At 44.3% G+C, this 27241-nt stretch overlaps 1 protein-coding gene across 2 annotated transcripts in view; it reads left to right on the forward strand.

The window, feature by feature from the left end:
• The window catches only part of NEU1 (neuraminidase 1), a 30302-nt gene extending 4055 nt beyond the window's left edge, over positions 1–26247 (forward strand). Inside the window, exons 2-6 of one of the 2 annotated variants that reach the window (XM_063291244.1) lie at positions 6505–6697; positions 13007–13269; positions 14449–14634; positions 17284–17503; positions 24658–26247. In XM_063291244.1, the coding sequence (XP_063147314.1) occupies positions 6505–6697; positions 13007–13269; positions 14449–14634; positions 17284–17503; positions 24658–24878 (1083 nt within the window). In that variant the 3' untranslated portion in view covers positions 24879–26247. Of the gene's footprint in view, positions 1–6467; positions 6698–13006; positions 13270–14448; positions 14635–17283; positions 17504–24657 lie in introns of both variants that reach the window. The other variant, XM_063291245.1, reaches the window with a different exon arrangement.
• Positions 26248–27241: the final 994 nt, after the last annotated feature.

A 27241-nucleotide genomic window follows, 5' to 3' on the forward strand; every position in this document is an offset into this window, starting at 1 on the left:
GAAGCGTGGGAAAAACCCAGACAGATAAACCCCAAAAGTTAAGGCGGGTCTGATCTGTATCTCTTTGAATGGCTGCTTAATTCCTCAGTACTACGCATGTGTTTCCCCCCTGAATAGAGCCCCCCTCCTGCTCGCCATCAGTACTCATGACATCACCCTCCCCTCCAGATTCACATTCCATTTCAACCCCCTCCCTTCCAGGGGTCTCATGAGAGTCCATCTCCCCTTCCAAACTCCCATGGGAACTGGGCAACGATGGTTGCCCAGTTCCCATGGGAGTTTGGAAGGGGAGTTCAAAGGAAAACTCCAAGGACGAATCAGTGCTGCTCTCCAGGTCTGATAATGCTTCTGGCCCAGGTGGCTGCTGCTGGAAAATAGCTAAATAATTAGAAGATTCTTCCCCCCTCCCCCTTGGGAAATGCAAGCCAGAGGTGGAGGGCTGTGGCTCCCCCTCCTCCTCTCTCTCTGGCCTTAGAGCCTCTGGCAGGGGTGGAGGTTGCCAACTTACGAACTCCTCTGCTTGGGATTCCTCTGCTTGCTCAGTCAAGTGAGGAATCTCTGGTAGAGTGCGAGGCTTGGGTTTGTGAGGGAGAAGCTGATGGAATCGTTGAACCAGTGTTGGTGCATGCACATCTCTGGCATTTTCCCATGTGTGCTCTTCCTCAGGGTACCCTTTCCAGTGTATTAAATATTGGATGCCCCTTCCCCTCCTCCTAGAGTCCAGAATTTCCTCGACTTCGTATTCCTCCTCCCCCTCCACAATTACTGGAGGTGGTGGTGGGCATTTGCAATCGTAAGGTACTTGGGGGAGGGTCTTTGGCTAGCAAGGCTCTGTGAAACACTGGATGGATTTTCATGGATGCTGGCAGCTTTAAGGGATAAGCCACTGGATTTATCTGCTGTACCACAGTGAAAGGGCCCACAAACTTAGAGTCCAACTTCTTGGAGGGCCTGGTAGAGGTCAAAAACTTGGTAGAGAGCCACACTTTGTCTCCTACCGCAATCGCTGGCCCCTCTTGTCTGTGAGCATCTGCAGCTCTCTTATAAGCACGCTTTGCCCTGTTCAGCTGCTCCTTTAACAACTCCTGTGCGGCTTGTTGCTCTTTAAGAAAATCAGCTGCGGCTGGAACAGTTCCCTGCTGGGAGGAGGTGGGCAACACCCGAGGGCTAACCCCGTAGAGTGCTTGGAAAGGAGACATCTTGGTAGAGGATTGCACAGAGTTGTTATAAGTAAATTCTGCCATGGGGAGCAGGGCTGGCCAATTGTCTTACTGATAAGTGGTGTAACACCTGAGATACTGCTGTAACCATTGGTTAATTTTCTCAGCTTGCCCATTACTAGCCGAATGATGCGATGATGATAGGTGGATCTGGACCCCTAATGACTGGAAAAGGGCCCTCCAGAACCTGGAAGTGAACTGAGGGCCTCTGTCACTCACCAAGTGATTTATCATGCCTCTGTACCTAAAAACATGGTCCATGAACAACTGCGCTGTGGCTTGCACAGATGGGAGGCCCTTGCAAGGAATAAAATGCGCCATTTTAGTGAAAAGGTCCACCGCCACTAATATGGAAGAAAAGGTCCACCACCACTAGTATGGACCGGGGGATGAAATCCATGGAAATTGTATCCCAAGGCCTACTGGGGGTGGGTAGGGGTTGCAAGAGTCCTGTGGGCTTCCCTGGGAGAGGCTTGTCTTGTCTACAGGTATGACAAGAAGGAACGTAACCTTTTATGTCTGCAGTCATCTTAGGCCACCAGTAGTCTCTCAGAGCTCTATGGAGAGTTTTGAAAACACTTCCGTGGCCTGCCGTTTGATGGTCATGGCAAAGTCTCAGTACTTCTTCCCTCAATGAGGGGGGAATGTATAATCGCCCACTATGCCAGAGGATTCCTGCCTCCACATTAAATGGAGAGGCAGTGTCTTGCGGGCCCCTCTGGAGGTCATCCATCCTGGCCCTGGCATACAGGTCCTGTTGCTGCTGAGCTCTGACTCTTGTAAATAGGTCCGCTGCTTGTCTGCCTGCTGCTAAAATCTCTGTCTGGTTCCCCCTCATAGACTGATCAAAGTTGTGAAGTTGTAATATAGTAGTCTGGACCTCCTGGTGAGTGGCGAGGGTTGCCTGAATGAATCGAGACAGGGCATCTGCCAAACAGTTCTGTGCCCCGGGAACATAAGAAATAACAAAATTGAAACGGGAGAAAAACTGGCCCCATCTGATTTGGCGTGGGGTGAGGGATCTGTTGTTTTGTAGAAGCTGTAAATTCTTGTGATTGGTGCAAACTTTCACAGGAAAGGTTGCACCTTCTAGCCAGTGCCTCCACTCTTGAAATGCTGCTTTAATTGCTAGCAACTCCTTGTTAAAAACATCATAGTTTCTCTCTGCTGGTGAGAGCGTGCGGGAGAAAAATGCACAAGGTAGCAATGTATTCTCTGTTTTGTTAGTATATTGCAATAAAACAGCAGCGATAGCGAAATCTGAAGCATCTGAATGCATTATGAATTGCTTTGTGGGATCAGGATGCTTCAAAAGCTGCTGGGATGCAAAGAGCTGCTTAAATTCTTGGAAGGCTGCTTGCTCCCTCTCCCCCCAAATGAATTTTGATCCTTTCTTCAAAAGCTGTGTGAGGGGTTTAGCCCTGTCACTAAATTTATTTATGAATCTCCTGTAAAAATTGCAGAACCCTAGAAATTTTTGTACCTCTTTCACATTTTGGGGGGGTTGCCAAGAGAGAATTGCCTTGACCTTAGAAGGATCCATGGATATGCCTTCTGTTGATATTTTATAGCCCAGGAAATGTAATTCAGTTAAATTGAAGGCACACTTCTCTAGCTTGGCGAACAGCTTGTTCTCTCTCAGTCTTTGTAAGACATTATGTACATGGGTTACATGAGTTGTAGCATCCTCAGAGAATATTAATATGTCATCTAGATAAATGACCAGATACTTATCTAGTCAGAGAAAATTGGATTCATAAATCGGGAAAATATGGCTCCTGCATTAGACAAGCCAAACGGCAAAACAAGGTACTCAAATTTACCAAACCTGGTATCGAAGGCAGTCAGATATTCATGCCCCTCTTTCATCCAGATCAGATTGTACGCATTCCTGAGGTCCAACCTAGTAAAAATGTGTGCTTTCTGTAAGCGATTCAGCAGATCAGATATTAGGGGGAGTGGGTAATTTTCCTTGACCGTGACTTTATTGAGGGAACTGAAATCATGCACCACTCTCATGGCTGCCTCCTGGTTTGCCGGTGCCAACGGGTCAGGCTTCTTTGGTACAAAGAAGGTAGGAGCAGACGCTGGGGAAGTAGATGGTCGGATGAAACCCTTTTGGAGATTAGAATCCAAGTAATCCTTTAAGGTGGCTAGTTCCTTGGGGGACATGGGATATTGTTTCCTTGCTGGAATCTTGGCTCCTGGTATCAACTCAATGGTGCAGTCACAGTCCCTATGGGAGGGTAGTGCTGTGGCCTCTTGTTTGCTGAAAACATCTGCGAAATCTGCATACTTGACTGGCAACTGGACCCCTCTTGCTTCCGTGACTGCGTTGGTTGCTGGAGAGAGAAGAGCAGCTTGAATCTTGTGCTGGCATTCCTTAGCTGGGAAGGAGATTGCTCCCGTAGTCCAGTTCAACAGTGGGTTGTGGGTCTTCAGCCAAGGTGTGCCCAGGACTATAGGCACATTAAGTGATGCAGTAACATAAAGTTGGATCCACTCAGTGTGGTCTCCCATTGTTAGTTGCAAAGGTTCTGTGAAACTTCTAATCAGCCCAGCCTTGAGGGGCTGGCCGTCAATGGTCTCAACTTCTATGGGACGTGGCAATTCTCTGATCGGGATGTTGAGGTCTGGTACGGTCTATGCATCAATAAAATTGGTTGAAGCTCCGGAATCCACGAGGGCCTCTAGCTTGACCTGGTGCTCTGGGTTTACATGCATTATGACTGGTAAGTAGCAAAAGGATTGCTTGGAATCCTCGGAATGAGCCCTTCTTAATTGATTGATGGTCTCCCTGCTGAGCTCTGTGGAGGGAGACCGACGGAGTTTCCCTGGTTGGAAGTCGAGGTGGAGGTGGCTCTTGGTTCTGCTGCCTGCCCTGGGGCTCTTACGGAATTTGCTTGGCTTCTCGCTGGGCAAGCTCTCACCATGTGCCCCTGGACTGCGCAGTAGAAACAGAGGGCTCTCTCTCTCCTTCTCTGTCTCTCAGCCTCGGGAGTAAGCCTCCTGCTCATCCCGATCTGCATCGGCTCCTCTGGTCCTGAGTAAGGAAGTGCTGTGGAGAGAGCTGGAAATCCTGGAAGCGCTCTGAAGCCCCTACCTCTCCCCGGCTGCATCTGTCTGAGCTCTTCTAGCCTGGTGTCTACGACCACAGACAGTTGATATAAACCTTCTAGGGTAGCTGGTGTTCCCTGGCGCACTAATTCATTTTTAATTTCCTCATCCAGCCCCTGTTCGAATTGGTCTTTCAAGGAACTCTCATTCCAGTCCAGATCTCCTGCTAACAGCTTGAAATCAGCAATGTAAATTCACACTCTCTTGTTGCCTTGCTTGAGCTTCCGAATTTCCCGGCTGGCAGTGACCTCTCTGATCGGGTCGTCAAAGTGTGCTCGGAACCCTGCCAGAAAATTCTGGTAGTCATTGAGAATTGGGTTGTTGTTCTCCACCATGGGAATAGCCCATTTGGCTGCTGGGTCCTTTAGCAGACTTAAAATGAAGGTGACTCTGGTTCTGTCTGTGGGAAACTCTGCCGGTCTGCTGTCGAAAAACATTGTGCACTGTGTAAGAAAGGCTCTCAACTGTCCTGCTTCTCCTCCAAACTTCTCTGGTAGACTGCCCTGGGATCTCAAGACTACTGGCGGAGCTGCTGCTGCTGGCACCGGTTGTGGGTTAACCGGAGCTGGTTGTTGTAACTGCTGTAGCATGGCTGCCTGTAATGTGCTGATCTGGAGATCTACTTGTTGTTGGTATTGTTGCAGGGCTGCTGCCAGTTGTTGGATGGCTTGCCGAACTTCCTGGTTTTCCGAAGACATTTTTCCAAATGTCTCTTCCTTTTTTTTGTGTGTGTGTTCCTCCCTCTTTCAATGGGAGTAGTAGAGTTTGTTAGGATTGATGTCCTAACAGTCAGAAACCACGCTGAGACAAGGAATAGGTCTCTAGTGTTTTATTACTGCTACATTAGACAGAAAATCCTAACAAACTGAAGAAGCGTGGGAAGACTTTTGGGATAAACCCCAAAAGTCAAGGCGGGTCTGTTCTGTGTCTCTTCGAATGGCTGCTCAACTCCTCAGTACTACGCATGTGTTTTCCCCCCTGGATAGGGGCCCCCTCCTGCTCACCATCAGTACTCATGACAATAATACAGAGCCAGTTAGCTGTAGTGGTTAAAGGCAGTGGGCTAGACACCAGGAGACACTGAGTTCCAGTCCTGTCTTGAACACAAAGCCAGCTAGATGACCTTGGGCCAGTCCCTCCCCCTCAGCCCCAGGACGAAGGAGACAAGGGCAAGCCTCTTCCAAAAAACTTGCCGAGAAAACTGTGGATTTATCCATGTAGCCACTAGGAGTCAAGTTTGACTTGAAGGTGCAGAAAAGCATGGGTATAATTTATATATTTAATAACCTTCCCTTCTATTAACAGTTACAGTTACAATTTGATGACTACTTTGGTTGCCCACAAAACTTTGGAGGGCATAATATTGTCCTGGGGGCCTCATAATGTATACCCCAGTTTGTTTTTTAAAATCATAGTTAATATTTGACTATATTGTGGTGACTACTATATTTTTAGATCCAATCTCATGATAGAACTAGATGGTTTGCTGTCACGGTGAGTCTGTAGGAGCCAAGGAATCTTCTGCTGTTTAGCTTGTTTCCAAAACAATTCATCAGCGCTTCTGATCACATGCCTTTCAAATAACAGGAAGTATGCGGGATACGTAAAGCAATCGAAATTTGTTTGAAAGTTTTGTCAGATTTATAATATTCCACATCACCGTTTCAGTTCCATTCTTCCGTTCCATTTTTCTGCTTCCTTTCCGTTTTTCACTCAAGTTATAAAACTTTAGTTGCCTGATTGCATTCAACCACTCTGTAGCCCTATGAATACAGCTGTGCAGTTGAGGAGAGTTGGCTTGTTTCTCGCTTGTTGTTACCGAGTTTCAGGGCTTAGGTCCAACGGTGAACAGGCGCAGTTTTGTGCAGATCCTTCTGTTAACGATAAAAGAGCCTCAGTCTCTTTTGCATCAGTTCACCTAAGTTCTATTGGAAAACAGTAACTCGGCCCAGCACTGGTTCTCTCTTCAGACAAGAACTGAGCACTGTGGGCAATGTGAATCCCAGGAATGGAAACATTTCTATCTCATCCCGCTGCCATAAAACAGGCAAGGTAGTGCAGAGGTCCATGCAGAGACCTGGTTTCACAGATAACAGATTTGCTTATTGTTTCTCTACCACTTCCTTGCAGCAAAGGCCTGATGAACTTCCCTGGTTTGTCTTGGTAGGTAAAACCCCGCATTGTCATGGAGCAGTTGCTGTGGGTCAGTGGCGGTGAAATCGGGGAGGTGGACACGTTCAGGATACCCCTCATCACGGCGACGCCTCACAGCACCCTTTTGGCCTTTTCGGAAGCCAGGAAGACGTCTTCTTCTGACAGTGGAGCTAAATTCATAGCCCTTCGCAGATCAGTAGACAAAGGTTTGAGAGGCTGAGGAGGAGGAGGGAGGGGAATTTGATATATTGATATCTAATATCAATATGTTATGTTCTATTTCTGCAGGCTTCAGATTTTGCCATAGCAATGCAAGCTTGATTATCCTCATAAACAGTTATAGGCTGGTTCACCTATGTCTTTTAACAAATGTTTAAACCATATAATCTCATTACAGGTTTGTGTTAGAGAATAAAACTCTGCTTCTGCAGCGGAAAGAGCAACAAATGTTTGCCTTCTAGAATGCCAGCCTAAGCTTGACCCAGCAAATTGAATTAAAATCCCAGAAGTGGATTTCCTGTCACTGACATCTGCTCCCCAGTCAGAATCAGCAAAAGCCTGCAATTTCTGGGTTCCAGAGGCATTTAGCTTCAGGCAATAATTCTTTGTTCCTTGCAAATACCTCATTAACCTCTTCAATGCTGCTTTTCCAGTAGATGTAGGCTTCTCTACCTGTCTACTTAAAATGGCCACAGAATTTGAGATATCTGGGCGAGAATGATTTGCAATGTACAGTAAACTTCCAATTGCAGATCTATATTTCTCTGCCTCAGTTAATTGAGTTTCTCCTATATCTTTCTGAAAATCTATTATCATCGGAGTAGAGACTGGTTTACAGTCTTGCATATTAAAATCCTCTAGGAGCTTTTGAATTTTACTACGTTGGTTTAACAGAAAACTACCATCCTTCTCCCTGTGTACTTCCAAACCTAGGTAATTTGTCACAACTCCAAGGCTTTTAAATGTGAAATGGCTTTTCATGCAGGCTTCAAAATCAAGCCTTTGTTTTTCTGTTGATGTGAACAGCAGCAAATCATCAACATAAATGCACAGATACATACAGCCTTGTTTGTCTTTCTTCATATATACACATGGATCTGCTTTTCCTTTTTCAAAACCAAAATTCTGCAGTTTTTCATCTACTTTTTGGTTCCAGGATCTAGCAGCTTGTTTTAACCCATAGATTGACTTCTGCAGTTCACAGACTAGATTCTCCCCTTTTTCATAGCCAGGGGGTTGCTGCATGTATAATTTGTGGTCTAAATCACCATAGAGAAATGTGGTTTGAATGTCATAGTGGTTAACTGACATTCCCTTGAGTGCAGCAACTTTTAACAGTAATCTAATCGATTCACCTTTAGTAACTGGTGCAAAAGTCTTGTCAAAGTCTAAATCTTTCCTTTGAGTGAACCCTTTTGCAACTAACCTTGCTTTATATTTTTGGATTTTGCCATCAGCATCCCTTTTCAGTTTGAAAACCCACCTACAACCCAGACAGCGTTCATTGGGAGGTAGATTTACCAGTTTCCATGTTTTATTTTCTTTCAAGGATGCTAACTCCTGTTGCATGGCAGAATGCCAATTTTGTGCAATCTCAGGTGGTAAAGCATTCACTTGTTCTAAAGACTCAGGTTCTGTGAATATGTGAAAAGCCTTTACTGTTTCAGCCTGAAAACGTGATGGAGGAACGCCTTTATTACTTCTCTGAGATCTACGAGGTAATACAGGGCTTAAATTTTGACTCCTATCACTTTCCTGAGAAGCATCTGTCTCATCAGACAGATCTTCAGTTTGCTTTTCTGGTTTAATGTCCTCATCAGGCAAAAGATCACCATCAGCAAGTCCTTGCTGTTCTCTTGTGGTGGTCAGATCAACTGGAGAGCTAGAGTTTAATCTCCCCCAGTTTTGTTCAGCAAAAGAAGCGCTTTTGCTAATTATTAATTTCTCTCCCATTATGAACCTGTAGCTCCTCTGGCCTTGTTCATAGCCAACAAAGATGGCTTTCTTTGTTGTGGGGCCTCCTTTCCTTCTCTGTTGTTTTGGAATATGAACCCATGCAGTGCTACCAAACACTCTAAGATGGTTTACCTTTGGTTTCACACCATAAAACAAATGGAATGGAGTGTCCTGAATCACAGAGTTATACAATCTGTTTTGTACATAAGAGGCAGTAGATATGGCCTCTCCCCAGTACTTAAAAGATAAATGTGAATCTTTTAGCATGCATTCCATCGCATTTTGCAAGGTTCTGCCCTTTCTTTCAGCAACACCATTTTGCTGAGGGGTGGAAGGGTTAGAAAGAATTTGTTCTATCCCCTTTTCCACTAGGAACCTTCTGAATTTGTGAGAAAGGTACTCTCCTCCTCTATCACATTGGAGTGCAGATACAGGCCTAGGGAATTTTCCATTTGCCCATGTCACAAAACTTTTAAATTTCTCAAATGCTTCATCTTTATGTTTTAAGATGTAGATAAATGTGTATCTTGAGAAATCATCAGTGATGGTCATTGCATACCTTGCTTGTCCAAGACTTGGAGGAAAAGGACCAATAATGTCAGAGTGTACAATTTCCAAAGGTCTAGTTGTAACTCTGTCACTGTGCTTACTCACAGGAGCTTTTAGTGTTTTGCATTCTTTGCAAACTACACAATCTAAGTATTTATCACAGGGTTTTAACTTTAGGTCAGCACACAGCTGTGGCAGTTGTGCTATATACTTGAAATTAGCATGACCAAATCTCCTGTGCATCAGGTGTACACATTGGTCATGATATGGCGTGTTGCCAACTGCAGCCTTGCAGCTTGGCTTCCTTGCATTTTGCACAATGTACAAGGAGTCTTTTAACATACCAGCAGCACACAATTTCCCATTTTTACGTATCTCACAACCATTTTTCTTAAATGTTATGATATACCCTGTTGCAGTCAATTGTGCCACAGATAAAAGGTTTGATTGTAAATTTGGCACATACAACACACCTTTTACAGTTTCTCCCAAGCAGGATAAATACATGTCACCTTGTCCCATAATTTTGGTCACAGGCCCATCAGCCAAAGAGACACTTTGTCTTTCAGTTTTAGACAGTGACACAAAAGAGCTCTTACAATTACATAAATGACAGTTTATGTAATTGTAACACTCATACATCAGAATTACCCTTCTCAGCAACCTGTGCAATTTGGGTTGTCTGAAGAGCCTTCTTCTTGTTGCCCTTGTGTTCTTCTTCTCTGTCTTTCTACTTTTGGGTCTCAAGGCACAGTCTTTCTGCAAATGTCCAGCTGAACCACAGGTGAAGCATTGCTGGCTGGCTAGTGCTGTGGCCTCAGTTTCCTTTCCCTTCTTTTCCTGCAGCTTTCCAGAACAGATGGGGGGGGATCTTTCCTCTCTCTTCTCCCATTCAGCGAGTAAGCGCTGTGTAACATACGATGGGGTGAGGTCTGCTTCAGGCATAGCCTCCAGGGTACAAATCAGTGTGTCCCGTGTTTCATTTAGTGAGGACAGGAGGATATATGATTTTGTGAGAGGTGTAAATTCCATTCCTCTCTCCTGCAACTCAACAAACAGCTGCTGAATATAATGCAGGTGCTCAGGAAGGCTATCTCCTTCTGCAAGGTAGGCTTTGTACAGCTTTTTCGTCAGGGTAACTTTACTCCCTGCTGTTGCCTTTACATACAAGTCTCTCAAAGCGTCCCAAAGTTGCTTTGCAGATTGCATGCCTCGCATGTGGACTAGCTGATTGTCCTCAACTCCCAGGATAATGGTGGCTCTAGCCCGCTCATCCTGTCTCAGCCATTCAGCACTGGGATTTTGGGGGGTTGCTCACCAATTGGCAGCCAAAGATTCTCTCTGCGAAGATACATCTCCATCTTCAGGGCCCAATTCAAATAGTTGGTCTCTGATAGGCGCTCCAGAGGCATCGCTGAGGGCTGGGAGGTAGCCATGGCTTCTTCCTTCTTTTGCAAGTCACCTCAGCTGGCTTCTTTGTCCTGTAGACCGGCAGCTGCTGGAAAATCTCCAGGTGGCTCCAAAGAAAATCTTCACAGGTCTTTGCTACCTGCCTTTAAATTGTGCATGAGGCGTGGAGCTGATCTCTCTTTTCTCTCTGGGTTTTACTGGGCTGTTTACTGGGCCCATAACCTGTTGGCAGATTGCTTGGAAAGCCTTTGGCCCAGGAGAGATCAGAAAAGTCACACACCAGGCATTTCTATAAAAATAATTTATTTACAGAAAGCAAAACGAAAGCAAAACATATTTAAAGGACTTGGCTCTCAGTGAGAGCAGCCTGACTTTCTACATGTCTGCACAAAAGGAAAAAAAGAGGAACTAACAAGAAGTCCGGGCAGGTTCCTCCCCCCCAGGCGATGCAGCCATCAAGCATGTGAAAAAGAGACAATCAAATTCAACCTCTTCACCCGGCCAAAATGATTAGTCACCATAGCAACCTTAATCTGCAGTAGGAAACATTAACAGTCTGGGTGCAAATTGGGAAGACCACCTTAATAATTATACTGCTCTGGCTTTGACTTGGCTAAAATTGTAGGGTATCGGGGTGGACCTTGTGGGTCTGTCCAACATTCCTTCCCTTTCCCCCGTCCCCCAGTTCCAGTATAATTCAAGCCCTGGGGAGAGATACAAATCAGGTGATGAAGAGACTGGATGGGAATGGGCATCATCAAAGCTAGGTGATTTGGGGAAGTTAAAACCCACTTGAAACGGACAGAAGCTGAACAGGACTGTGACACTGTTTGGTTCCAAGGTTTCAGAGAGCAGGAGAGAGTTTTCTTTTCCTCCTTCCACCACAGCTTAATGTATTTATTTTATTTATTTAAGAGATTTGCATGGCCGCCCATTTTATACAGTATCACCCTGGTGGTTTACGAGAATCAGACCATATAAATATATGAAAAATTAAATCCAGAACCCTATAAAATTTTTAAAAAATCATACTCCAGCCAAGGAGTCATAATAATCCTATACCAGCTTCACATGTGCTGGGCTCAACTCCCATCCTAGCCCACCACCTGGGGCAATAGCCAGATCTTCATGGCCTTCTGCAAAGCTAAGAGGATAGGGGCCCTCCAGATCTCGCGAGGGGTGGGGGTGGGGGGTTGTTCCATAGGGCAGGCACTAGCGTCTCCCGAGTCCTGCAAAATGACATCATTTAATAGGATCTGAAGCACACCCACCTTATCTGATCTGGTGGGGTGGGCAGGTACCCTCAGGGAAAGGTGGCCCTGCAGATAACCTGCAGGCTGTGTAACACTGGCATGGAGAGGGAGCGGAATCGCATTTGCTGGCTCCATGGGTGTTTAATGGAAGATGAACACAAGAGTCAATGCAGGCACAACTCACATGTACAATTGTACCCCCTAGAGCTGGTTTCAGAGAACTCTACTAAGTCATGGTTTAAGAAGTGACAAAAGACTGAGCTAGTCCAAACATAACCATGGTCAGATTCACCCTAGAACAATGACTGGATTCATATAACACAACAGCAAAGCCAAACAAGCCACATTATGGTTTAATCAAATTGGAAATCCCATCAAGGAGTTCTCATTTCTGCTAAATGTGTGTGGAATCAGGACAGGAGGCAGACCGTGCAGCCTTTCCCAACCTGGGGTTTTCTAGAAGAGCTGGGCCTGCAGCTTTCGAATTTTATAGCCAGTGTGGTCAACACCATGTTGGCTGAGAATTATGGAAGTTGTAGTCCCAAAACATCTGGAAAGCTGCGGTTTGGCAGAAGCTTGATTAGTCGGCACAGTCAGGGAATGTGAGAATCAGGAAAATATGGAATAACTTCCAGCATTTTTTTACTACAAGTCACATCACTCCCAGTCAAGAGTGGTAAGAATTATAGGAGCTATCATTCAAAATATCGGAGGGCCCCAAGATTCCCATCCCTTTCCAGTCCTCATCCTGGTAGTCCAGGGCTGTGAGGACCAGAGGTCCCTGTTGGCCCTTCTGACTAGGAATTACGGGCATAATATTGTCAGGAGACTGGATATTTGATTTGGGTCACCCGATGGACACTTTAATGGCAAAGAATTGGAATATTGCTGGAGGAGAAGATGTAGCTTAAGTATAATGTCAGCTCTTGCTAAGCAACACTCCTTTGTCTGTTTGGACCTGTCCATCACCATATGCTTAAAAAAAAAGTCTGTTCCCACTGTTCTTGATGTGGTTTGAAGTGTGGTGTCAACCACTGCTGGGCCGGACAAAAGAATAAAGCCTATAAATTAAAGATACTTTAAAATAGTTCAAGATGCTGCCTGCCTTGATTCCTTATAACTAATATATGCAGTGTTAATGCATTGACTATTTATTTCATTCAGACAGGCATGACCTTCGACAAATGGAAATTTCCTTAGCTATTTCAACTGGATATCAAATTGATTTAAGTTACCCCTGTCAGAAATTCAGTCAGGGCACCACTGCTCTTGGTAGTAACCCAAGGCAGTATCAGATTGAAAAAGCCTAGGAGAGAAATTTAATTCACTATCTGCATGTCCTTCCAGGTGCTAACTGGAGCCCAACTTCATTCATAGTTGATGATGCTCCCCTAACAGACGGCCTCAACCTTGGAGCTGTGGTGGTCGATTGGGAAAAGGAGATGGTGTTCTTGGTGTATACGCTCTGCGCGCACTACCAAGGGTGCTCCACCGCCAGCGTCATGATAATTCGCAGCTGTGATGACGGGGTCACGTGGAGTCTTCCCCGTAACCTCTCTGAGGAAGTTGGCACAACCATGTTTGCCCCTGGACCAGGTTATGGCATCCAGGTGAGGCTGCCCATGCAAACGTAGGGCTGGTAAGAGTGATTGTATTGAATTACTCACTGTTTCCCTTACCCCCTGATCATATGTGTTGCTGTGATGCTGTAGGACTGGAGAAGAAAAAGCAGAGCCTGTAGCATTGAGAGCAGCACTAGTGCGGACGCCCATCACCTGCCATTTTACAAAAGAGCAAATTTCTAACCCTCAGGCTGCAATATTGAAAAGCATTCAGGTCTGGTGGCAGACGTTTGGGTGGACGGCCAGGACTCGGTAGAACGTCCATCTTCTTCCTTTCCCCCCCTGTGATTAACACTGAGTTAACCTTAACGCAGGGTTAATAGTATTAATCCACTCCTGTGATTAAAACAAGTATCCCCTCCTGTGATATTTTACTGTGTGTTAAAATAATACTGGTCTCAAAGCTACCTATGTTATGCAAGTGTCCATCAATTATGCCAAGTATTGAATTCATAGAATCATAAGTCATAGGATATAATTTTGGAAGGGACCTTGGAGATACGTAGGCAGTTTGGTCTAGTGGTTAAGGTGCTGGGCTAGAAACCAGGAGGCTGTGAGTTCTAGTCCCGCCTTAGGCATGAAAGCCAGCTGGGTGACCTTGGGCCAGTCCCTCTCTCTCAGCCCAAGAGCCAATCAGGCGTGGTAGGAGAGTTCTAGTCCCGCCTTAGGCATGAAAGCCAGCTGGGTGACCATGGGCCAGTCCCTCTCTCTCAGCCCAAGAGCCAATCAGGCGTGGTAGGAGAGTTCTAGTCCCGCCTTAGGCATGAAAGCCAGCTGGGTGACCTTGGGCCAGTCCCTCTCTCTCAGCCCAAGAGCCAATCAGGCGTGGTAGGAGAGTTCTAGTCCCGCCTTAGGCATGAAAGCCAGCTGGGTGACCATGGGCCAGTCCCTCTCTCTCAGCCCAAGAGCCAATCAGGCGTGGTAGGAGAGTTCTAGTCCCGCCTTAGGCATGAAAGCCAGCTGGGTGACCTTGGGCCAGTCCCTCTCTCTCAGCCCAGCCCACCTCACAGGGTGGTTGTTGTGGGGAAAATAGGAGGAGGAAGGAGTATTGGGTATGTTCCCCGCCTTGAGTTATTTATAAAAATAATAAAGGAGAGATAAAAACAATCTTTTAAAAAAAGGGCAATTAGTGGCTCACATTCCTAACCAATCTGTCCTGGTTTGCAGAAACACTACGAGCCCAAGAAGGGACGTTTGATCGTTTGTGGCCATGGAACTTTAGAACTGGACGGGATCTCCTGCCTACTCAGCGATGACCATGGCACAACCTGGAAATATGGGCAACAGCCCTTGCATGGGATCCCTTACGGCATGCAGAAGAATTTCAGTGACTTTAATCCTGATGAATGCCAGGTGGGTGTAGCTGTGAATGTCGAACCTTGCTGTGGAGTTTTGTGACCCAGGAAGGAACCAGAGACCTCAATTTATGTGCTGTAGAGCAGTTTTTCTCAACTTTTTGACCCTGGAGGAACCCTTGAAATGTTTTTCAGGGCTCGGGGAACCCCTGCACACTTAGGCTCAAATATAGGCCAGAAGTTCCAAAATTGTTATATTCCTTTCATGGGTAGGCCTGTTATATTTATCAATATTGACTGAATTAAAAATTATACTCCATGTATTCGCTGCCATGACCACTTCTCACAATTGTTTGATGGGATTTTAATACTGTTATTTTATTTTAACATAAGCCAGCAAATAATTTTGATTTCGCAGACCCTGGAGAAGGTCTTGGGGGACCCCCAGGGGTCCTGGGACCACACTTTAAGAATTACTGGTTTAGAACATTATTGCAGATGGTGGGTATTTATAGCAGACTTTGGGGAAAATATGAGAGAACCGCTGAGCAAGCCTTTAAGGAGGAAGTTGGAGAACAGGTTACACGGGCCGGAGACTGAATGAAAGCATGAGAAAGAAATGTTAACTCTGCCTTGATTTTGTTTGGTGTAAGAAGGGACAGAAAAAGACTTGGGACAGGTTTTCAGGATTGATTTCAGCTCTTCAAGGTAGGCCCCGTCAAGAAACAGACATTGCGGGAATTTCAGGAACGCTGTTTTATTGTTGTGGGGTACATTTCAGTGATCTTGAAAGCCTGTCCAAATGTCTCTGTGTCCCCTCTTATGCTAAATAAAATCAAGGTGAGGTTATTTTGAGTTTTTTCTCCTCCTCAACAGCTCACTCTTCCCTTCCCCTCTGATCAGCAGTCTTACACCTTCCCCAAGGTCCGCTCTACATTCCTTCACAAACTGCATGAAATCATTTCAGGGTGCAATTGTAAGATTCCTGAGGATTTCCTTTGAATGGAAAGCCGGTACGTTCCTTTTGTTTTAAATGGATTTGAAAGAGGAAGGCAAGCTGGATTGTAGTCTTCATGTTTCCAGGGAAGGAGCTTGAAACACAGGCAACGTGGCCCTGTATACATTCATTCAGAGTCCATCCCACTGAGCTCAGGAGGGCTCATACTGTATACAGACAATAAGGATGCATGCAGGGATAAATTGAGTGTTGCTGTGAGAGTCCCAAGAAGTTGGCAGACTATTTCTAGGGACCTAGGTCAAATGAAGAGGGCATTTACACCACCATGGTTTTGATGCGATGCCTCAGCAGTTTTATAGGGCTGGTACGTGGGCATCTCTTTCCTCTTTCTCTGAATGGCTCTGTCCGTGTGGCTCTGGAGAGGTGGGCTCAATTGGCCATGTCCTAATGTACTGCCAGTACTACAGGGATGTGTGTTGATCACTTATTACGACAATTCTTGTACGTTATCCAGGCAGATTTCTTTCTTTGACATAACCCGTACTGGTTTAAACAAACTGGAAATCATACCCAAACGTAGAGGAGAGAAAGAATATTCGTGTTTATCCTGTGAAAGTGAAAAGTGAAAGGTCCCCTGTGCAAGCACTTACTAAATCATCTTAATTTCATCTGAAGGTAATCTCTCTTAACGACAGTAATTGGGACCAGCAACTCAGTCACTAAGCAACGCAGTCATAAAGCAAAAAATCACGTGACTACGCCGACTTGCAATAGCAATTCTGGCTGCTGTCGTTAAGCAAGTCCTGCATGGTCGTTAAGCACAATGTCACATGACTGCCACTTGCATCTTCCTGCCAGCTTCCCCATTCACTTTGCTTGTCGGAGGCTGGCTGTGAAGATTGCAAATGGCGATGATGTGACCACAGGACGCTGCGACGGCCACAATTTCGAGGACCAGTCGTAAATCCCCAGACTCAACACCATAGTAACTTCGAACGGTCACTGAACAAGTGGTCGTTAAACAAGGGCTACCTGTATATCCTTTTCTAACAGCCCTGTGAGCTGCCCGATGGCTTACTGTGACTATACAAGAAAATGTTACGGTTTTAATCGGTACTGATGGTGTTTACAATTTATTGGAATTTGTTATTTATGTTTTAATTTGTATTTTGCACTGAATTGTACTATTTTTGGCCAATCTTTGACCGTAAGAAACTGAAACTTTACTACGTATGTGAGTCAGCTGCTGTTGTGGGGGTGTGCCTAGGACTGGGCAGCACAATAACTAAAGGCAGCAATTTTGTGTGACATCTTGGGAGAAATCCCTGTTAGGTGGTGGGTGATGGAGGAAAAACTTAAGCTCTTAGATCAGTGTTTCTCAGCCTTGGCAGCCTGAAGATGTGTGGCCTTCAACTGCTGGCTGGGGAATTCTGGGAGTTGAAGGCCACACATCTTCAAGCTGCCAAGGCTGAGAAGCACTGTCTTAGATAGTTGCTACAAGAAAGCATAAATAATATTGGGCTAACTGAACTAGTGCTAGGTTCAAATGCTCATGTGTTGCGTGAACCAAGCATTGTGATTTAAAAAGCATGATTTCTGGCTGAGCGTGGCGTGAGAATCTACTCATTGTGGCTCGTTAACAAACCACAGCAATGCAAAGTATGAGGCCCTGCCCAAATGCAGAGGACAGAGAGGGTATTATTGTTTATCCCAAGCCTTCTCAACTTCATCTGCCTCCTTTTCTAACAGCCCTATGAGTTGCCAGATGGCTCCGTGGTGGTGAACGCCAGGAACCAGAACTTCTACCACTGCAGATGTCGCATAGTGGTTCGCAGTTACGACGCCTGTGATAGCCTTCCGCCTGAGAATGTGAGATTTGATGAACTTTTAGTGGATCCTGCAGTGGCTGCAGGAGCTCTAGTCAAATCTGGTCTGGTTTTCTTCACTAATCCAGCCCATCATCAGTTGCGTGAGTAAAAAAATGTGTGTGTGTGTGTGTGGATTCTCTCTCTGTTTATATATTTGTATCTGGGTGTGCAAGTTGCACGAAGCCATTGTTCTACCCTGATACCCTACAATTTTAGCCAAGTCAAAGCCAGAGCAGTATAATTATTAAGGTGGTCTTCCCAATTTGCACCCAGACTTCTCCCAACAGACCCACCCAGCTTGAGCAACAGGTGTACTGGGAGATGAGATGCAGTTCTGCAACATCCCATGTTATGTGCTCGGGACGGAAAAGATGGTTGTAAATTCCATAAATACACAACACATTGGAAACCTTCTAAATCGGTGTTTCTCAGCCTTGGCCACTTTAAGCTGGCTGGACTTCAGTTTCCAGGATTCCCCAGCCAGCGTGGTGGCTGGAGAATTCTGGGCGTTGAAGTCCACCCAGCTTAAAGTGGCCAAGGCTGAGATACACTGTTTTAGACAGACAAATTTAGGATCATCCCCATCCTCAGAACTGCAGCTCCAGCTTCTCCTCTTTGGGCACCTAGCAACACCCCCAGGCTTCTATCACAGAGACACAGACCACAGTCTATTCCCCTCCCTCCTCCTCCTCAGCCTCTCAAACCTTTGTCTACTGATCTGCGGAGGGCTATGAATTTAGCTCCACTGTCAGAAGAAGACATCTTCCTGGCTTCCGAAAAGGCCAAAGGGTGCCGTGAGGGTGTTGAAGTTCGCACATCTTAAAGTGGCCAAGTCTGAGAAACACTGCTTTAAACTCTTCCATTAGGACAAATTAGGAAGTACAGGAGCAGTGCTATCAAAGAAAAATGAAAATTACTGCTCATGAAGAATCACAAGTGGACCTGAGGAAAAAGTATAACCACCGTGAGAAGGGTTTTGCAGTAGCATGCGAGCGTTCGAGATTTATACAGGAATGGCCCTGTTAATTCTTCCGGTCCCCATTCTTCTTTAAAATATATTTTGCAGAGAGCAAGGATGCCTTCTGTGAACAATACTAACTTAGCACAATAGATGCTGTTTTTAGTGCACAGTGGCTATGGAACCATGGCTACAGATCAATCTATTAAGCACAGCAGTGATGGAACAAGAAATAAATCGTGATTGGATACCATAAAGTGAGGGATGCAAGAATTTGATGCACAGAGAAAGCAGTGGGAAGATTTCATAAAAGCAACATAATCAAATAAATATTCAATTTTTCTTAAGGAATCGGAATGGGAGCGCATGAACACAGGTTCCAAGATCTGATTGAACAAGCAGGCTCACACAGTTTCCAGATTTTTTCTCTTTTCATACAGACATAGAAAGAAGCCCTAGATACAGTATAAGCCAAGCCTTCTCAGAGCAGACAAGCACTTTCATCTTGCCAGCTTCAAGCTTCAAGCTTCATGAATTGTTTTGCTTTCTTTCATGAGTGAATCTCCCCACCTTCTTTGGGCAAGCATAGCATTGCAAAGCATCTTGCACATTTTTTTCCTCCACACTTGCAGGTAGTCCTCGCTTAATGATCACCATTGGGACCGGAATTTTGGTCATTAAGTGATATGGTCATTAAGTGAACCTGAACCAAGTTTTCCAGAGGTTGTTAAGTGAACCATATGGTCATTAAGTGAACCACATGATTGTTAAGTGAATCATCCAGTCCCCCATTGATTTTGCTTGCCAGAAGCTGGCTGGGAAGGGTGAAAATGGCAATCAGGTGACCGTGGGACACTGCAATGATTGTAAGTGCAAGGACTGGTCATGAGTCCGTTTAGCGCCATCATAAGTCTGCACCATTGCTAAACGAATGGTCATTAAGCAGGGACTACCTGTACTTTATTCTCAAAGCATTCTAAGTAAGCACCTCTTAGCACCATATAAAGCGAGACCAACATATGTGTTAACATATATTAACAACACAGCATTTGTGCCTGTTATAAGTTACACTTCTTGGAGGTGTTTTGTAATTGGAATAGCTGAGTAGATAAAAACAGCCAGCAATGTGTGTGGATAGGTGGCTCTCTACGCTTTGTGTAAATCTGGAATGTAGCAGTAAAGCTTGCACAGATACCTAGTTTGTGTTTCATTTAAACTGTCTCTAAAAGTTGGGATTTAGCAAACATTAACGTGAGAAGTAAGACATTTTGGAAGGTAATGGACCTGCTGCTCCAAATAAGTTAAGTTAAAACAGCATACAGAGCTATTAGAAAATAATAAGGAAGTGTGGAAGACACGTTTTGCAAACAAATGTGTAGAATTAATGACAAAATGTTAGACTTTAGTTATTATTAGAGTTATTCATTACATGTGCTAGGTGAAGAGGGCCTTCAGAAGTTTTTATTGGGCTGATTAAAATAGAAGATGAATAAAATGTTGATTTAGTTATTAATAATTGCAGAAGTATAAATTTTAGGTACAGGAGCTACATTTTATCAAACCTTGCAAGTAGTTTCATTTATAAAAGTCAAATGTCCCACCTATATTTTTAGTCAGCTCAAGACGGCATACACACCTAATGCTCCTGTTTTTAGATGCCAGTAATGTTTTCTGGCAAATCCATTTAGATGACAGAATTTCAGAGTTATGTTATTTTAATAATCTTTTGGTAGGTACTGATTTAAATCATTGCCATTTGTTTTGCTTCAGGAGTACTGTATATCAGAAAGTAAGACTATAGGTAGTCCTTGCTTAACAACCATTCATTTAGTGACGATTCAAACTTACGACAGTGTTGGAAAAACTACTTGCGACTGGTCCTCACATTTACAGCCATTGCGATGTCCCCACAATCCTGTGATCATGATTTGGGCACTTGGCAACTGGTTCACATTTATGGCCGTCGCAGCATCCCATGGTCACGTGAGCACCATTTTTTACTTTACTGGCTGGATTCTGGCAAGTAAAATCAATGGGGAACTGTGTGATTCGATTCATGAACGCCGCAAAAAAGGTCGTAAAATCGGGTTGGATTCACTTAATGACCACTTCACTTAGCAACCAAAAATTCCAGTCCCAATTGTGGTTGTTAAGCAAGGACTACCTGTAGAAGGTTTAGAAGGAGTAATTGTGTTTTATTGATCATATTTTATGGGATAAGGATGTTCCTGTTTAAGAAAGTTAAACAAGTTTTGGAAAAGTATAGGCAAAGAAAATTGAAATTAAATGAATGAAAGTATAAATGTACATTAGCTAAGGTAAAGTATTTAAGACACACGTTAAGTTCTAGTGATGTGAAATCTGCCGAAGCAAAAATTGAAGCTATTGTTAGCATGCCAAGCCCAAAGAATAAAATGAAATTACAGAGATTTTTAGGCATGGCCTATTGTTTAGTAAAATTTGTTCCAGGAATGGCCATTGTGACAATTCCATTAAGTCAATTATTGTTGCAAAGCAATTAGCTGGAAAAATAAAAGTGGCTGTCTTTTCTGATGAGGCTTTGCTGATACTCAAATCGCTTCTTTCTGTCTCTGGTTCTGAATAAAAGAAAAAGCTGGAAGAAGTGGTCTTATTTATTTATTTATTGGTGAAATATCAAATCCAAAACAAGAAAACAACAGAAAATAAATAATTTTTAAAAAAAGAATACATAATGGTTATTAAAATACTAAAACTAAAGAAAAAACATATATACCATATAGAATTCAGTTTTTAATATATTTAAATATTCATATGAATTCTAATCATACAGAATTCAGTTCTTTATATTATATTTAATATAAAACCATATTGCCCCATCTTATTTTTTCAATAGAAAACACATCTCTTGAATCCACTCTTTAATATCAGGAGTCTACATTTATTTCCAAATTCTCTTTGCCAAACCACATGAGTTCTTTGTGAGATATTTTTTTCCTCAATAGATTCATGATTTTTAAATTATTCCGATGAGTTGCCCCTAAGTTCTGAATATTTCAGTTTGCAAACGTGTATAATTAATTTTCATGAGATTGCTCTTTTGCTTCCAAATTCTTCAGGCCACCTTCGTGAGGAAAAAATATATATTTTCTTCGAAGTATCCAGCTCCTTCTGAAAATTGGACATCAGGCTTTTAATACCTTTCAGTACTTCATAAATTCCTGATATTCCAACTTGCAAACCCATAAAACTGTTCCCAGAGACTCTACACATCGATTGCAATTTAAGGATTATCTCAGAGCATGGTTATTTCTTCTTGCACGGCTGTACAAACATAATCTGGCGTTAATATCACTCTAATTCAGTAGATGCAGGGGAGGCTACAGCCCGCCCCCCGGCCCAAGTTTCAATAGAGTCCAGTATCTTCTCCATCATCAATTGGCTGGAGTAGAACTATCAGCTTAATAAGGAGTGGAAGCTATTTTCTTAAGACGTATGTAATTAAATAAATATCCATCACAGGATCAGAGAAGATGATAAAGGCAGTCACCTAAGCCGTCATTAGATGGAAGTCCTGAGGTCCATCTGATCCTGAAACCTGTGTTCACGCATCTCTATCACACCTTCAAATGTCCGCAGTTGTATCCAGATGAGAAATTGCTTAGGTAATCAGCTCTCAGGTGTCTCTGACATTCATCCATACCTAATTGCTAATTGAAATTTAACTCATTTAGCCAGCCTTGCCCTTTAAGCATGGAATGGCTGTATACAGGTAGTCCTCGCTTGACAACCATTCATTTAGTGACAGTGCGGACTTATGACAGTGCTGAAAAAACCAACTTATGACCGGTCCTCACGCTTAAAACTGTCCCAGCATCCTCATGGTCATGTGATCACGGTTTGGGCACTTGGCAACCGGTTCGCACTGATGACCATCACATCGTCTCATGGTCATGCGATCACCATTTTTGACCTTCCCGGGCAGCTTCTGGCAAGCAAAATCAATGGGGAACTGCATGGTTCGCTTAATGCCCATGGTGATTCGCTTAACAACCACCACAAAAAAGGTGGTAAAATCGGGTCGGATTCTCATAATGACCACTTCACTTAGCAACTGAAATTCCAGTCCCAATTGTGGGGGTTAAGTGAGGACTGCCTGTAATGGCACTGCTTATATCACCAACATGTGCTTCAGTTCTTCATAAGGAAAAATGGGGCACTTGTTAATCTCTGCATAATTTGACATTCTCATGATGAGGAGGCGGGTTAGGCTGAGAAAATACAGGGGTTGTGTCTAAGATATGGCCATGTCAGGATTAGAAGCTGGTTCCCAGAGGTGTTTGGGTTGTTGTTTATTCGTTTAGTCGCTTCCGATCTTCGTGACTTCATGGACCAGCCCACGCCAGAGCTTCCTGTCGGTCGTCACCACCCCCAGCTCCCCCAGGGACAAGTCCGTCACCTCTAGAATATCATCCATCCACCTTGCCCTTGGTCGGCCCCTCTTCCTTTTGCCTTCCACTCTCCCTAGCATCAGCATCTTCTCCAGGGTGTCCTGTCTTCTCAGTGTGTGGCCAAAGTATTTCAGTTTTGCCTTGAATATCATTCCCTCAAGTGAGCAGTCTGGCTTTATTTCCTGGAGGATGGACTGGTTTGATCTTCTGGCAGTCCAAGGCACTCTCAGAATTTTCCTCCAACACCACAGTTCAAAAGCATCGATCTTCCTTCTCTCAGCCTTCCTTATGGTCCAGCTCTCGCAGCCATATGTTACTACGGGGAACACCATTGCTTTAACTATGCGGGCCTTTGTTGTCAGTGTGATGTCTCTGCTCTTAACTATTTTATCGAGATTTGTCATTGCTCTTCTTCCAAGGATTAAGCGTCTTCTGATTTCCTGACTGCAGTCAGCATCTGCAGTAATCTTTGCACCTAGGAATACGAAGTCTTTCACTGCTTCTACGTTTTCTCCCTCTATTTGCCAGTTATCAATCAAGCTGGTTGCCATAATCTTGGTTTTTTGGAGGTTTAGCTGCAAGCCAGCTTTTGCATTTTTTGTGTTTGGGTTACTATAGCTGTAATGGGCTGTGAGAATAACCTGTAGGAAGAGGAAGAAGAGCCACAGCCAAGGCAGCCGTCAGATAAGAGAAATCTGACCCCAAAGCAGAAATGTAATTTGAGAAAATGTCTCAGACTTAACTCTCCCTAGTTGTCTTTGGGATAAAGGCAGGGAGGGGGGAGGAGGCACATTCCGACTTGCAAGATTCTGTTACTCTAACCCTATAATAAAAGAAGTTTTAGTATTCATAACTTCGGTGTTCAAGTCTGGTCTACAGGGCTAAGGGCTTACAACAGCTAACTAAAGTCAACTGATAAAACTTGTTTTCCAGATTTTTTTTTAATTCCAATAGAGTGTGGCTTTTTTTTAACGGTGCTTTAATTATTCCTTTCCTACAAAGAAAAAAAAACAACAGGTCAGTAACAGACTGCAGCTGGGCTGCCTTTGGCTAGTAATTTGCAGTTACTGGCAGAAAACAAGCCAAATGGGATGGCCGGCCTGTCTTTTGCCAGCCCATTTGTGGAATCTGAGCGTGTGCAGTGATAGCACTATATAAGCTCAGCTCAGTAGCAGTATCATTGTGCAAGCACATAAAGGAGGGGCTTGTGCAGTGATATCACCAAGAGATGGGGCTTACCGTGCCTTGTCACACTTTGCCCCTTCTGGTTCCCCATCGTAGTTCTAATCTGATGCTAACTATAGGTAATCCTCACTTAACAACCATTGGGAGATACAACGGGGCTAAAAAAAAAGTTACAACCTGTCCTTGAAGTTACACACCACCAACACACCACCACCACCCCGTGGTCACATGATTATGATTTGGGTGCTTGGCAACTCACTCGCATTTACGACCATTTGCAGCATCCCACAGTCACACGATCAAGATTTGCAACTTTCCCAGCCAGCTTCTAACACGAAAACTCAATTGGAAACAATAGATTTGCTTTATGACCTTTGCAGTTCACCTTACAACCTCACAACTCACTTTATGACCACCACAAAAATGGTTGTAAAATTGGGTCTGGTCACGTGGTGCCTCGCTTAACAACTGCATTGCTTAATAACCAAAATTCTGGTCCTTATTGTGGTTGTTAAGCAAGGACTACCTGCACTACGTTGTGCTGGCTGACTCCTAAATCACTGCAAAACATGACAAAAGGTTTGACCATAACACAATGAGCAATTTATTAACAAAAGCTTGCAAAATTTGCCCACCCAACACTTTATGAGCATGCCGCTGAATTCTTTCCCTTCCGTTCCAGGAGTCAACTTGACATTGCGCTGGAGCTTCACCAACGGATCTTCTTGGTGGAAACGGCCCTTGCTGATCTGGAGAGGAGCCAGTGGCTACTCCTCCATGACAACGTTGGACAGAAATGGTCTGTGGGGTGACAACTGCCTCTTCATCATTTACGAGAAGGGCGAAGCCCAGTATACAGAGAGCATCTCTGTGGCCAAGATTAGCCTCAACGGTCAGCTCTGACCATCCTCAAGGGCTCAACCAGCTCCCTTTCTGGGCATCAGAAACGTTCTCAGACTTTGTAATTGCAGGGAAAGGAAGATCTGTGCTGAGACTGGGGAGAAACCAAACAGCCTGGTGGAGGGGACTGTTCAGTGCGATTGAAGGACGTAGCTAGAGAGCTTGGGCATGTCCCAGCAGAAATAGGAGTGGCTCCAGAGGACCACCAATTATTCTCCAGCTCACCCCACACTGCCCTTCGTGCCTGCCTACTAAGCAATATACACCCGAACCTCTCCTTCATTTCTTTCTGGCTTTCTGAGGTAGAATCTAATTTTCTGTGCTTCTCTTACATTTCTGAATGAGTAGAGATTTATGGAAAGTGTGAGCAGATCGGGTAGGATGGGCAGATCCGTGGAATGAAACACAAAGGTAGCCGTGATCAGATTTGCAATGAATAAATTAATGCACCTTCACTGACTCTCTTGAAAATAAACTGAAATGGAATCGAGTGCAGAAGATGTCGCTTGCTGGCCCAAAAAACTAAAACCTGCATAGATGGACCTGGGAGTTCACAAGCAGGGGGGTGTGTGGGAGAACAAGCCAGTTTTTCTTCTGTGTCCACCAAGATCTCTGATTTCAAATGAATGTATTTAAAACCTATTTCCCCATTTTTCTGATGGAACAGGTTGCCTGTGCGGCTTACAAAAATAAGGGAAGTTGGGCCGTGAATTTTAGAGTGTAAAAATACATGGCACAAAACAAAAAGGGGTTGGGGCAGGGGGGAGAACAAGCAGGCAATGGTTTTGAGGTACATTTGTAAAAATATTCTTCGAGCAGATGTGCCTGAAACAAGCTCTCTGCATCTGCTACTTCGCTACTGACAGACCTCAGGAGTGGGAAATCCATGGGCTGCATTGAGCCTCCCGCCCAACCTAGTTTTTACTCCTCCAGCACCTCAAGATCAGCAAAACAGTTGCATTTTGGTGGCCTGTTTTCAAGGACGGATTGACAATGGTTTGTACCCATAGATTTCCATTCATTCCTACCCTAAAAATCCCAGCCTTAAATCCACCCATCTTAAAGTTGCTAAGCTTAAGGAACACCGCTCTAACCAGTTGAAGCACTTACCCTTGCTTATCTTTTGAAGATGAGTCCATCATGCTTCCTGGATTTAGTTGTTTCTTTACGCCAGTGGCTAGAGGTTAATCTGCACATACTTTGCTTTCTTTTCACTCACACATCTCATGGGCCCATACTGGGACCTTAAGGTAAAGGTAAAGGTTTCCCTTGACGTAAAGTCCAGTCGTGTCCGACTCTAGGGGACGGTGCTCATCTCCGTTTCTAAGCCTTAGAGCCGGCGTTGTCCGGAGACACTTCCGGGTCATGTGGCCAGCATGACGACACGGAACGCCGTTACCTTCCCGCCGAAGCGGTACCTATTGATCTACTCACATTTGCATGTTTTCAAACTGCTAGGTGAGCAGGAGCTGGGACGAGCAATGGGAGCTCACCCCGCCGCGCGGTTTCGAACCGCCGACCTTCCGATCGGCAGCTCAGCGGTTTAACCCGCAGCGCCCACCAATTATCTTGGAACAACCACTAACTAGTCTTCTATAAGCCTGTACTGTGACTCTCAGTCCAGTGCATAAGTTGGCCTGCCCCTTCAGGGAATTTTTTTTCTTTTAATGTACAACCTTGCTTGATGGGCTGAGTTTTGCGGGATAGGGTTTTGTTTTTGTTTTTTATTAGTGTGATAGTCATTTTATTTTGGGCAATTTTTTATTGATTGATTTATGTGCCATCAAGTCGTTTTCGGCTGCTACGTGGTTGCAGACGACTTGATGGCACATAGTCAGCCAAATAATTTAACACCCTAGTGGGTGGCTGAGTTGCAGGAGCTTAGTTCCAGTCTCCAAATTCTTTTTCGGTCTCTTGAAAGAAGAGAAGCAGCTAATTCCTGACACCAGAATGACCAATACAAGAGTGCATGCAGGTAATGAAGCCACAAAGCTCACTGGAATGTTGAACTCCAGGCAACGTTCAACATTCAGTATGATTGATGTCATGAAGTCAGTTCTTGGAGGAAAAGGAATCTCAGCTCCAGGACGTGATGCACGCTATGGATTTTTCACAGATTTATCAGAAGCTTCATTGAATAAAGCTTTAGTGGTAGATAAATTGAGCAAGGAGTTTTATTTTTTATTTACTTATCTTGCATTTTCATTTTGAGCAAGGACATTTTAAGCAATGGAGCTGAAAGAAAGCCGGCAAGTTACAGAGTGGGAATGGCTATTTTGATCCAGGCGTGCTAGCGGTTGTTTATTTACAGGCTCGGTTTTTACAGCAGCACGTTCTGCGAGGACTCGCAGCAATATCCAATAAAA

Source organism: Candoia aspera, chromosome 2 (assembly GCF_035149785.1).
Source record: "Candoia aspera isolate rCanAsp1 chromosome 2, rCanAsp1.hap2, whole genome shotgun sequence".
NCBI lineage: Eukaryota > Metazoa > Chordata > Lepidosauria > Squamata > Boidae > Candoia > Candoia aspera.